Source organism: Homarus americanus, unplaced genomic scaffold (genome assembly GCF_018991925.1).
Source record: "Homarus americanus isolate GMGI-L3 unplaced genomic scaffold, GMGI_Hamer_2.0 scaffold17532, whole genome shotgun sequence".
Taxonomy (NCBI): domain Eukaryota; kingdom Metazoa; phylum Arthropoda; class Malacostraca; order Decapoda; family Nephropidae; genus Homarus; species Homarus americanus.
Genome location: NW_024755545.1, coordinates 210,915 through 224,265, shown reverse-complemented (window position 1 = coordinate 224,265; position 13,351 = coordinate 210,915). Strand labels below are relative to the sequence as shown.

Sequence of the window (13,351 nt, the reverse complement as noted above, 5' to 3'; positions counted from 1 at the left end):
GGAAAAAGATTCTTACGCTTACGGAATATTAAGGTTAGAAATTGGTACCACATGTAAAATACTAGTTTTCCCCGCCACAACAGAGGTAGACCCAGGTAGGTGTTGGCCTCAGCATTCAGCAGGTAAGTGGGTTACCCCACACACCACAAAAATAGTGACCAAGTCCCAGGTTGCTGATCTGACTTTCTGCCTCATTTACACACAATTGCAGGGTCTCAATTATTTCTCTTACTTTGACAACACAACATACTGTATATATATAATTTCTCACTATTTATATATTTTTTATTTTTTTTTATTTATGGTTCTTTATTATTACTATTATATTATTTATATTAAGTTTTATTAATTTTATTTTTATTATTATTATTATTATTTCATTATATTTTCGCCCACCAGGCCTTGTTGTGGGTCATAAAATGACCTGTGCCCGGGTGGACTAATGCCCGTAAAAAAAAAAAAAAAATTCTGACGATGCTGGACCACTCGCGGCTTGCCTCTACGGCTGAGGACACAAACGTTAATTTGCATGGGAGAAACCTATCCCTCCTCTCGGGCGGGAATCAAACCCGTGATCATTTGCTTCCGGGGTTAATGTACTACCGGCTGAGCTACAACAACACTACCTGGCCTCAACTCCTGGATAGTGTACAGGTATTACATACATAGTTACTGTACATGTATACAGTGAAACTTTTATACACGAAGTAAATATGAATTATGATAATACAGAGTTATGTCATCAGTTTCCTCAATGAACGTAAAGTTTCAGTCTTTGGTATTGACAGAAATCGTTATTTGTCTGTGAGGTACAACGATAAAATGATCTAACAAGCAAGAAGAATAAAAAATGACAGTGATTTTCCTACTAACGACACTACAGGACGTCGTATAAGCCAACAGAGTGAGGTCTTCTCCGGGCCTCTGGCAGCACGTAACACTACCAACAGCGACAGGCCTTGAGAGGTGCCGAGCTGTGGCAAGACAACGTCATTAACTTTAAGACTTGAAAGACAGAGAAGAAAATATCCCCAGGTAAGATGTGATCACTACTTGTCTATGTAATTATTCTGGGGATGAATATCCTGTTGTTCGCTAAGGTGAAGTGTACGAGTATATAGGTCAAGTCTTCTCTTGAAAGAGCCACACTCGGTGCCGTCACAACACTCTCTGGTAGATTGTTCCAAGAGTTTACAACCCTCACCTGAAAAAGTTTTGCCCTCACGGTTTCTGACTTGTGGCTTCTTTCAATCTTGAGCTGTGACCCCTTGTGGGGCGAGCTTGCCCGTCTGTAGTATAAGCTAGGCAAGTTCAGGCGCTCCAATCTCTCAGGGTAGCTGAGGTGCCGAAGTGCAGGCACCAGTTTGGTGGCCCTCCTTTGAACATTTTCAACCAACTGACAGTCCCTAGCATATCTCGGGGACCAGATGGGGTGACAGTACTCCAGATGGGGAAGCACTTCACTCCTGAAGATCGTCACGAGGGACGGACCGTCTAGATATCTGAACGACCTTCTTATAAGACCCAATAATTTATTTGCCTGATTTACCTTCTTCTCACAATGGCCCGAGAACTTCAGCTCATTGTCAACATACACACCTAGGTCCTTCTCACACACAGTCTCAACTAGTGCATTTTCTTCATCCCGTTGGGACATATGATACGCCTCCTTACCGTTGGTACGCCCCAGGTGCATCCTCTTACACTTCGTGACATTGAATCTCAGCAGCCATTTCTTCGACCATTCCTGGAGCCCACAGAGGTCCTTCTGCAGCTCTTCACAGTCCGCTTGGTTCTTAATTTCCCGAAATAACTTGCCATCATCGGCAAACATTTGTATGGAGGAGTGTACAACGTCAGGCATGTCATTTATGAAACAAACAAACAACAGCGGGCCCAATACACTACCCTGCGGTACCCCACTTGTTACAGGTACAGATGACGATTTCGTGCCATTAATCACCACACACTGCTTGCGGTCATGTAGAAAGTCTTCTATCCACGCTAGGACATTTCCCCGAATTCCGTACCCTTCCAGTTTGATTTTCAGCCTTTCGTGGGGTACACTGTCGAAAGCCTTGGCAAAATCTAGGTAAATATTGTCGATATTACCAAATATGGGTCCAAATATCCAATACCTTGAGCAATTGTGTTAAGCAAGAGCGCCCCGGCATAAAACCGTGTTGGCAATCTTTTACAAGGTTGTTTCGTAGTAGATGTTCCATCGCGGCATCTCTGATAATACTCTCAAGTACTTTACATATTATGCTGGTCAGGCTCACCGGTCTATAGTTGTTCGTGGAGTGACTATCGCCCTTCTTGAAGATAGGACTCACATAAGCCACTTTCCATTCACTGGGGACCATTTGTTCATCCAGGCATTTACAAAACAGAATCTTCAGGGGCTCTGCAAGCTCGTTGCACAGCTCTCTTAGCACTCTAGGATGCACCATGTCAGGTCCAGGACTCTTATGGACCTTTAGCCTGGACAGTTTATTTCTAATACCCTCTTCTGTGAACACAATGTGGGTCAGTGCTGTGTCGAACCGTCTGTCCTCAAACGCAGGAAGGTTAGTTGCATCCTCTAGGTCAACCAGCGCCGCCTTACATGATGGAGGTCAACTATGGAGGTCAACTATTAAGCCACGCCTACCTACGATATATAAGACCTCATGGTAAGTTAACAATTGTGTTTTAAGAGTAGAGGCCTTGTTCAACTCTAGTGGGTACAGTATACGATGTACATCTGTGGTATGAGGAACTCCAGAGACAACTATTTTGTGATTTAGAATATTATTAATATGGATACGTATTTTTGTAAGCCCCGAGGAGGAAAACATAAATATATTTTGTGGGTTTGAAATGGAATTTGTGCCGGAGTGAATGAATCCCAGCCCGGGGTGGAGAGACGCCATGGCCTTGTGTACATAACAAGACCCGTCGGGGGGCCAGTAACAGGTGTGTCCCATGTATTTCTTGCTCTGTTAGGGTGTGTTTGATAGATTGAGCAGAATAAATGTTATATGAAGAATGTGATGATCTCGTGGAGGTAGTTTGTAAGCCAGAATAAGGCTAATTCTAGCGTTGGTCTACAAATATTCACCCTGGAGTGAGTCGACACCAACAGCCACCACCCCCCTCCGGTCTGACTAATTATCCTAATGTAGCCGCAATGAAGTCAAATAATGGTCCGACATGAATAAATAGGACTGCCAATCACTTCTCGACTAGTATCTGGTGTCACAAAGTCACAAAAAATTGGTAAACTTAATTTAATCTGAGTTAATAGATCAAGTGCATGTACCTAACCTAACCTAACCTAACCTCGACTAGTATTTGGTGTCACGAAGTCACAAAAAATTGGTAAACTTAATTTAATCTGAGTTGCGTTAGGTTAGGTTAGGTACATGCACTTGATCTATTAACTCAGATTAAATTAAGTTTTCCAATTTTTTTTTACTTTGTGACACCAAATACTAGTCGAGAAGTGATTGGCAGTCCTATTTATTCATGTCGGACCATTATTTGACTTCATTGCAGCTACATTTGGGTAATTAGTCGGACCCACCTCCCTGTGTTATGCTGGTGGGTTGGGTTTATTATGTATTGTTCAATTCCTACTACTGTGTGGTACCAATATGTGAATATGACAACAGTTGATGCTTTTTTGTAAATATAATGTATTATAACTAGTTATGTCTGATCCAGGTCCCAGCCTTTTCCTTCTCAGGTGATTTCTAGAGTAAATAAATGAGAGAAAACTACAATTGTGTGCCCTATCCCTGAATTGGGAGTTCCCTGCTTTGTGCTTTGCTACACATAGACCTTGGGAGTATACAGTGTACCTTTTTTCTTTGATGCAGACCCAACAATACTGTATGGTTAAATGTAAATAATAGCATCATTTTTTATTAAAGTTGTGCCTATTAATAATTATCGTTTCGGTCATCCAGCGATTTTTGGGATTTTAAGTTTTAGAATCGGTAATTTAAACAATTCTTTGACACTTTTATGTAATTTCTTCCGCTCATTATTAATATAAGAGACAATCGGAAAAAAATAAATAAAAATAAAAATTTGTCGTATTTTTTCTAAGTTGCTGAAACTTGAAATTATGTTTTTACGTTGGTATTTAATGTGTTTTGAACGAATCTGACCTTTATTTCTGCCGCTAGTAACTATTTTTTGAGATCCCCCCCCCCTTTATCCATTATCCATCGATAATGGGAGACCCCCAGTGGGAATCAGGGGTTTTGGGTGGTGGAAAATCACAAAATAGTAGAATTTGTGAAGTGAAGCTTAGAATAGTCCAAAACATAACCTAACCTAACTTAGGTCTTTTTATATTAGTGCACCGTTCTATCTAACCTAACCTAACCTAATCAGGAGGGGGGGGGCGGCTCCACCTCCCTGGATCCCCCCTGATTAGGTTAGGTTTGGTTGGTGTTTGGTGATTTTCTACGGTTTTTTACACATTTCTAATACCCAAAGAAAGAACTGTGCACTACAATAAATTAACCCTAACTTAACCTAACCTAGCATAATATAACCTAATCTGACCTAACAACCTAACCTAATCTGACCTAATTTAACCTAACCCCAGCCTATCCACCAGTGTGCATACCTTAGACTCAGAAAACATGAAGTTGGGATTAACAGGGTCCTCCTCCTCGTCATCCACAGGTCGCACTGGCTGCTGTTTCTCCGACTGTGGGGGGTAGACCTTACTGGCAGTGACGAAGAACAGGTGTAGAAGCCTGTCCTCAATGAACTGTGTGATAAACAATGTGATGGTCCCTATAAGACCCTATTCCTATTAATTCTTTTGGGAATTTATTCCCCTTTATAAGTGGTTTCATTATCAGTGGCTTTTTTCTGGTCCCTATTAACCACTTATAACAAGGACCCCTGTACAGTATATACAGTATAGTAGTACAACATGCCCTTAAAATTCGTGGCGGTTTGGGTCTCAAAATGGCCGCGGATATCCTTTGCTGACCAGGGGGTGAGGAGAGGTACATTTTTCATATGCGATGTAACTTTTTTCATATATATATATATTTTTTTTTTTTTTTACTTTATTTTAAGTACATAAAAAATAGAGTAACACTCACCATTCCATGCTGGCTGTTTGTGTAGAGCTCATTCCTCACTGATGAATATCATGATGAAAATGGTGAATATGATGATTGATGATGGTGATGAAGATGAGGGCAGGGGAGTTACAAGTGCTCCTCATCTACCGTGGAAGAGGAGAGCGGGGGGAGGTCAGAGCTGGGGGCGGCAGGAGGAGAGTCGTCCATGTCGGAATCAGAGTCAGGAGGAGGAGCACGAATAGGAGGCTGAGGCTCTTGTAGATGTAGAAGGTGTAGGACATGGAGTGGATGAAAGCAAGAAGAACATGAGGGTGGGCAACCTTGCACTTGAGTTCCTTCATTATTTCCTTGTAAAGAAGCAGGAGATTCTCCATCCCCCTCTTGAAGTTGACTGTTCTCTGGATAGAAGGATCGGTGTCAAGTATCATGTCCACAAGTGCTTTACTAGCCAGCAAGCACCTGTTGAGGCTTGTGACGGTTAAAGTAGGCACCTCTTCCACTTCACCTTCTTCCTCCTCGTCCTCGCGATGCTGCTTCTCAACAAGCTTGGCCAGCTTTTCCTCAGTCAGCTCTTCCCCAGCATGATCCAGGAGCTCCTCTTGTACCTCTTCCTTCTGAAGGTCATTGAACCCCTCACCTCCCATTTGACAGGCAAGCTGGATGTTGTGCTGCACATCCTGGTCCACTGTGGGAGAGCCAGTGAAGTCGTTCACCATCTCTGGCCACAAGGCCTTCCAGCAGGAGTTAACACAGAGGGCTGCCAGGTCATCATGGCACTGCTTGATGGAGATGCAGTCTGCGATGGAGAACTTCAACATTTCCCGCACTGACTCGGCACCATCCCGTGTGTCCTCGTCCAAGGATTGCCATATCCTGCTAAGGTGTGGGTCATGTACTTGGCCTTGAAGATGGTGATGACTCCCCGGTTGAGTGGTTGGAGCAATGATGCTGTGTTCATGGGTAGAAAGATCACCTCGCTGTTTTTGTTGGCAACCTTGAGGGCCTTGGGGTGGCCAGAGCATTTGTCGATCACAAAAGGACCTTCTAGTAAAGAAATTGAGTTTCTAACTTAATTAGAACTTCTTTTACAAACTTTGGTAGCTTAAACTCATGGAAAATTTTCCCCAGCACTCAGACTCATTCTGGGGATGTGGGCTAATGTTTGTCTGTGCAAGATGTGTAGTTTAGACTCTTGGAAACTTTTCCCAGTAACCACAAAAAGTTCCTGGGATAAGGAATTTTCCGGGTTTGAGAAAGTTGTCTGGTTACCCGGAAATCTCTCATCCCCGGAAGAACTCTGCACCAATATTTCCGGCTAATGGGAATATTACTGTACACATAGAATGGGGAAATCAATGAGATAGCCCTACAAATGTGCAATGCTGGAAATTTTCTGCCAAGTTCATTGCTGTTGATTGTTATAGTTAAGAACTTAATGACTCAAACAGTGAACTCATCACCAATGTTACCTAGGCAAAGAGACTACCCTCATCAGTGATGCATTACATCAGAAATTGAGGGAAAATATCAGCAAAATTTGTTTGAATAAATGCCTAACAGTTAAATAACAGTTGCCTCAGGCCTCCAGAGTGATGGGAAAAGAGTAGAAAATAGAGCATTAAACCAGAGATATCCATTAGTGGTGACCATGTGTTACCCAAACCATAGACGGAACACCAAGATCAACTCACAGTATTATATAAAAGAAACACAAGAATAGTGAATGAGGGAAAACTACTGATGGGGTAACTAATGCATCACTGGTTTCTGAGGTGCTACCAGAATATCAGGTTAAAAATTTTTAGTGTACAGACACTCCCCAGTTTACGGAAAGGTTCCATTCCTGGACCCTGTACGTAAGCCGAATTTTCTGTAAACCGAAAATGACCCTTCCATTAGGTAAATATGTACTGTACCCAGTACTGAATCACAGATGGTGTCTCACAAGGGTATGAGCTCAGCCGCCTTACTCATAGTCCTCCACAAATAGTGTTGTTACTCCGTACTAGTTACCTTCAATAATAACAAACTTGTGCAGCCCGAAAAATTTTATAATGGGACTTATGGGAGGCATTCTGTATCCTCGAATTTCTGTAAACCGAGTGTTCTGTAACCCAGGGAGTGTCTGTATTACAATAATGCTCAAAGTGGTACAATACTTTAGTTGTATTTATTATCATAGCTCTAAATCTTATTTTTCCATGAGCAAGCTTTGTGAACTCGAAATAACTGGCACCATTAAACTGACTCGGCGCACTGTAGACATAGATGGGAGGACAAGGGAGTTACCTCACACCTGCCACCCACCCTCCCCACCACCACCAGGCACCCCCTCCAATTGTCCAGCTATATACGCTCGCCACCTTTACCACTGTTGGAAGAGAAGTCACTACATTTATGGCTAAAAGTGTGTTTACTCAGAAGATGTACAAAAAATCATCATTCAAAGAAAACTGTCCGTCTCCCTAGAAAGACAGCAAGTCTTGTAACTGTTATTAGCCAAGTGTCGGTCAACACTGCCACCTTTAGAAAGTAATCGCACAAGATAGTTAAAGCGTCCAAACAAAGTAAATAAATAAATAGATGACAAATTACTTAGTAAGCACATGCGGCTCATTGCAAGAACCGCAGGTGCTTAAATAATTTTTTCTATTTATTTATTAACTTTGTTTGGATGCTTTAACTCCAGCAACAAATAACAGAACAATTATTGAAAGATGAAAGAACTTACAAGAAATCATGGCCAAATGGACACCCTCAGTGGATCTCACTGATAATGTGACAGGACTAATGTAATACAAAATTTTTAAGATGAAATGAGAGACCAAGTAGAGATAAACAAATGCAGGGACAACCTCATTATAAAGAACCTGGAGAGGAAGGAGGGAGAGTCAGATGCTGAGAAATGTGGTCGACTTTGTAGACGAGTTAATCATCACAAATGTGGAAAGACTTAATAAACTCACAGGTCATTTAGTGAGGATCACCATTCCTAAACATGAGTTCACAAAGGCTACCTTAAAGATGGCACAGAACCCTGTACCATTTATCAGAGTTACAATTTCCTGCTGTACCTGATCCAAGGTCTGAACCTGGGGATAACCCTGGAAATTGTGGACACAGTCTGGTCAAATGTTCTTCTACACACCATTTATTGTTGTAGTTTTCACCTCATCGTAGAACTCGGCAATTTTTTCCACAGCATTCGTGATGTTAAACTTCTTCTAGAAATATCGGACTGACTACTGATCCTCGCTATCATTTGTAGCTACAAGTTGTCTAAAAGTCCTTAAAGCTGGCAATCACACCTTGATCCATTGGCTGTGGCAAGGAAGTTGTATTATTGAGCAAGTATACTGTACTACCCTGATATTACTGAAAAGTCATTAGGGTTAATTGGCCGGCTGGGAGCATTATCTTGATGAAACGAGGCCTTATTGGAAAATTTTCGGGTAACTGTATCTTTCTACTGCATGACAGAACCAGTTAGTAAACCAATCTTGGAAGAGGTTACCAGTCATCCATGCCATATCACTGGTAACCTAGAAATGGCACAGCCCTTGAAAGCCCTTGGATTTTCTGAGTGGTACACAAGCATGGACTTTATCTTAAAATCTCTTGCTACATTACCCCCTAACAGAAGTGTTACACAATCCTTGGAAGCCTTTAAACCAGGAGGTGTCTTCTCTTCATTTGAAATATATGTCCTGGCAGGTGAATGCTTCCAAAAGAAGCCTGTTTCATCAATGTTATACACTTGTGGTGTGTATCCAACACCCTCAATAATTGCCTTTAGTTCAGCTGGATAATTAGAAGCAGCTTCAGTATCAGCACTGGCTACATCATCTACCATCTTATTGTTGTGTAGGTTTGAGTGTTTCTTAAAATGTTCAAACCCTTTGCTGGCATTAAGTTGTTTTTCATCAGAACTAGCACCTTCTTCCTGAATTAATTCTGCATGCAGACTCTTAGCCTTTTCCTGAATCATCATGGAGTTAATGGGTACATTTTGCCTGGTCTGGTCCTCTATCCATACACTGAGTAAGTGTTCCATTTTTATCATGACATTACTACAATGAAAATATAGAGTACAGGCTGATAATGGAGTAGCAACTTTAGCACTAGCCCAAATTTTGTCTTTGTTATCACGGATTGTTCCGACATTGGAGGTAGCAAGGCCCAATGTTTTGGCAATGTAACTCAGCTTCTCGCCTTGATCCAATCTCCTCAACACATCTAATTTTGTTTCCAAGGTAATACCCATTCATGGTCTCTTACCACCACTGCTAGCACTTGCACTTGATGGCCTCTTTCCACTCATCTTGAATAAGAATACATACAGTCCACAAAAGAGAGGCAAAGCTGAACATAGGCTGGGGATTCAAACAGACTGAAACTGTTATTATTGTTGTGGGGCCGCTGCCCCCTTGTGGTTACCACAGAGAACCCACACAGTTTTTTCTTTTCTTTTACAATACTGTAATTGGCTTCGTGCTTTGTTTCCTTAATATCTACTAAAACAATTTTGAATGTACTGTACTTAAGTTATGAAACAGCATGTACGTAGGTGCAAGTATGTGCTCCATACTTTCTTGTGAATATAAAGATACGTACTGTTATTGAAATATGAATTTAACAGTGGTGGAGCAGACTGTTTACATTACAGCTGTATCAGAGACTCTGCCCTCATTCATGAAAAAATTCTCACTGGTGTCTTGCTAACATCCTCCGTAGAAACCTAATTATTCTTCCTTGTAGAAAACAGAGAAGATAAATAAAATATTACAAGGTTCAACAGACAGTTTAAGTAGAGATCCAAGTGATCAAGACATAGATGATTCATTGTCTGAGTCAGGTCTTATATATTTTGTTTATAATTTTTCCCACTTTCAGGTTTTGAAGAGAATATTTCTCTTAGCTGGTGCAACTCACATCTTCTGAACGCTGTTGACAACCTATGCCTACGTGTCAGCACAAGAGTGAAAGTATCAAGTCACATATTCTACAGTCTCCTTCATGTCTCTAGTACCAAATATCACCATCAGTATCCAGAAAAGTGAACATTGTTATGCTATTTTGCTCCTCCAAGATACCTTAATCAAGATTTTATGGCAGGGAAGTAAAGACGAATGAACTTTAAGTGATGTTATGAGATACAACTGTAAAAGACAGTCATCGAATAATACTTCCTCACAGTTTGTCCAACTGTCTTATTTATATCTGTTTATCTGTCAGCCTTACTTCCCAGTTAACTCAGATGAACATTTTTATTTAAAACATTTATTTCATTATTTAATGTAAGGAGAAGATTCCACTGTCACCATCAACGTTGTTTTACGGCCATATTCCACACTCTCATGGGTTAGCCGTTGGTTTTCATATTCATGTGTGTGCTGGAGCAGAATATTTAAGACTGGATAGTGTGTAAATTATCATAGGAAAGCTTTTTCCTCAGAGTACATTTTAAAAACTTAATTAAGGGGTTCAGTGAGGCCAAATACACCAAGATGGCCACCATGTAAGAGACCACAAGTCCTAGACATTTTGGTAAAAGAAAAAATGAGTATGGAAGGTGACATTGATGATCCCCTTCAGGGTTCACAGTGCCATGAAGATTTTAAAAGAGATTGTCTTATAAAGCATGTGGTAGAGCACCCATCAGAGACACCCTATAACACAAGAGAGAGGCTCCAGTGTTCAGAATGTAATCGTTCATTTACTCGGAGAGATTATTTAGTACACCATATGAAGACTCACACAAGAGAGAAGTTCCAGTGTTCTGAATGTAACAGTTCATATAATTGGAAATCTGAATTAGTACAACATATGAGGACTCACACAGGGGAGATGTTCCAGTGTTCAGAATGTAATAGTTCATATACTCGGAAATCTGAATTAGTGCGACATATGAGAGTTCACACAGGAGAGACGTTCCAGTGTTCAGAATGTAATAGTTCATATACTCGGAGAGATTATTTAGTACAACATATGAAGACTCACACAGGAGAGAAGTTCCAGTGTTCAGAATGTAATCGTTCATTTACTCGGAGAGATTATTTAGTACAACATATGAAGACTCACACAGGAGAGAAGTTCCAGTGTTCAGAATGTAATCGTTCATATAATTGCAAAAGTGCTTTAATGCGACATATGAGAGTTCACACAGGAGAGAAGTTCCACTGCGCAGAATGTAACAGTTCATATAATTGGAAATCTGAATTAGTACAACATATGAGGACTCATACAGGGGAGATGTTCCAGTGTTCAGAATGTAATAGTTCATATACTCGGAAATCTGAATTAGTACAACATATGAGGACTCACACAGGGGAGATGTTCCAGTGTTCAGAATGTAATAGTTCATATACTCGGAGAGATTATTTAGTACAACATATGAGAGTTCACACAGGAGAGACGTTCCAGTGTTCAGAATGTAATAGTTCATATACTCGGAGAGATTATTTAGTACAACATATGAGAGTTCACACAGGAGAGAAGTTCCAGTGTTCAGAATGTAATCGTTCATTTACTCGGAGAGATTATTTAGTACAACATATGAGGGTTCACACAAGGAAGAAACTATATCATAGTAGAGCTCATATGACTTCTTGCAGTAAAGAGGTTAAACATCACAAAAAATATGACAATAAACAAAGGTCGAAAATATGCAGTGCGGAGAAGTCAGGGAGCAGGACAAGACTCGCTCAGATAGACCTTGGTGATCTCGGAAGCCACACAACAGAAAAACATGATAATGACCTGAAGTGTCCCGAGCTGAGCCACATTAATTGTCAGGAACTGCTCACTTCCTGTCATGCTAAAGATGAGTATAGACACTCTTACCAATGCCAAACAAAGGCGGCGTGTAAACTAGCAGATAATAACCCTGTAGTGAGCAGATCGACACATTTCATTGACTGCTCAGGGGAGGGAGTGAAAGAGGAAACTGTTGATGGTCAACCTTCTATATTAAGTATTTTAGAAGATCCTCTTGAATTTGAGATGGATCCTCCATCTCCTATAAAAATAGAGAGCTTTATAAAGGAATTGGATATTGTTGAGGAAGAGTTCTGAAGCCTTATTAACATTTTGTGTGTAATGCAAGCTTCTGTATGTTTATATAAATAAATATTTGATATATACTGAGAACCCAAATTTTTACCTTCACAATATACAGTGGGCAGCAACTTTGGACACCGTCTGGGTTTCATTCTGGTAATTCCACTTTAGATCTTATACCTTTATGTGCCGTACAGTCAGACCATAAATTACTTTTCTCCTTTAGTGTTGAACTAAAATGGTTTAGTTTACTGTAAATTTAAGAATATCTATCTTAGGTAAACAAGTGATAGCATATCCTGAGAATTGAATTGAATTGTGAACTGGTTGAATTATTAATTTGAGGAATTGTATTTTAGTGCTTGTGATTGTTTTCTCATTTTGACTGTCGGTCACATTATTAAACAACAAATATAAGATACTTGGTGAAAGTCTAAATATATAAGCATTAAAAATTAGTGTGATTATAGTGGCATGAACTGAAAATAATCAATGACATTTCAGGGAGCTGACGAGAATAATGTGCATCTTTGGTTGTTAGGCAGTTATTGAAGACCTATTTTTGGTCCAATAAAAAATGAAAAATAAACAAAAAGATATAATTTATAAATAGTTTTCTTAGACCTTCAATTATTTATTGGATGGGAAGGCAATAATTGAACATCAATAATATTTAACTAATATTTGGTATAAACTCCTCCAGCCGTCGTCATGTTAGCTTTTCTTCAGTGTCTTGATAGCACCTGATCCACTCGACTATTAAAGGCTTAGACCCACCGTGATAGCGCCTGACCCACACAACTATCATGGGCTTATAGACCCACCTACCCATCAAACAATTGTTGAGGGTAAGACTGTGGAGAGTGATAACAGCTGCTGTGGTTATTTTGGAAGTCTCCATAGTGAGTGGCAAGGTCATGACAGGAATTTATGTCATTGACTGTTAGTGTTCGCATGCATAACAAAACTTATTACAAAAACAAATGTTACTCTTGGTGATTTTCACAATAAATCCACCTTTTGACAGATTTCCCATTTTTGCTAACATTTAAAAGTGGAATTTGCTCAGTTGGTACTGATTTCATTATATTCATTCTTATTCAGACAACAGGTGAGGTAGCATTCATTTTGAATTCCATTACACCCAGGGGGTAAAAGTAATTGATGGTTTGACTATACAGTACAGTAGTTAACTT

At 40.2% G+C, this 13,351-nt stretch overlaps 2 protein-coding genes across 3 annotated transcripts; one reads left to right on the top strand and one right to left on the bottom strand.

The window, feature by feature from the left end:
• Positions 1–2,878: 2,878 nt before the first annotated feature.
• Positions 2,879–12,274, top strand: LOC121856566 (gastrula zinc finger protein XlCGF57.1-like). Of its 2 annotated transcripts, XM_042352182.1 has the most exons (3): positions 2,879–2,958; positions 9,990–11,067; positions 11,149–12,274. In XM_042352182.1, exons 2-3 carry the CDS (start codon positions 10,656–10,658, stop codon positions 12,168–12,170), a joined length of 1,434 nt encoding a protein of 477 aa, XP_042208116.1. In that variant the 5' UTR covers positions 2,879–2,958; positions 9,990–10,655; the 3' UTR covers positions 12,171–12,274. The 2 variants fall into 2 exon arrangements, with proteins under 2 accessions (XP_042208116.1, XP_042208115.1); XM_042352181.1 differs by having other exon boundaries at positions 9,990–12,274.
• LOC121856558 (tigger transposable element-derived protein 1-like) lies at positions 8,614–9,360 on the bottom strand. The gene has a single exon (XM_042352169.1). It carries the CDS (start codon positions 9,358–9,360, stop codon positions 8,614–8,616), a length of 747 nt encoding a protein of 248 aa, XP_042208103.1.
• Positions 12,275–13,351: the final 1,077 nt, after the last annotated feature.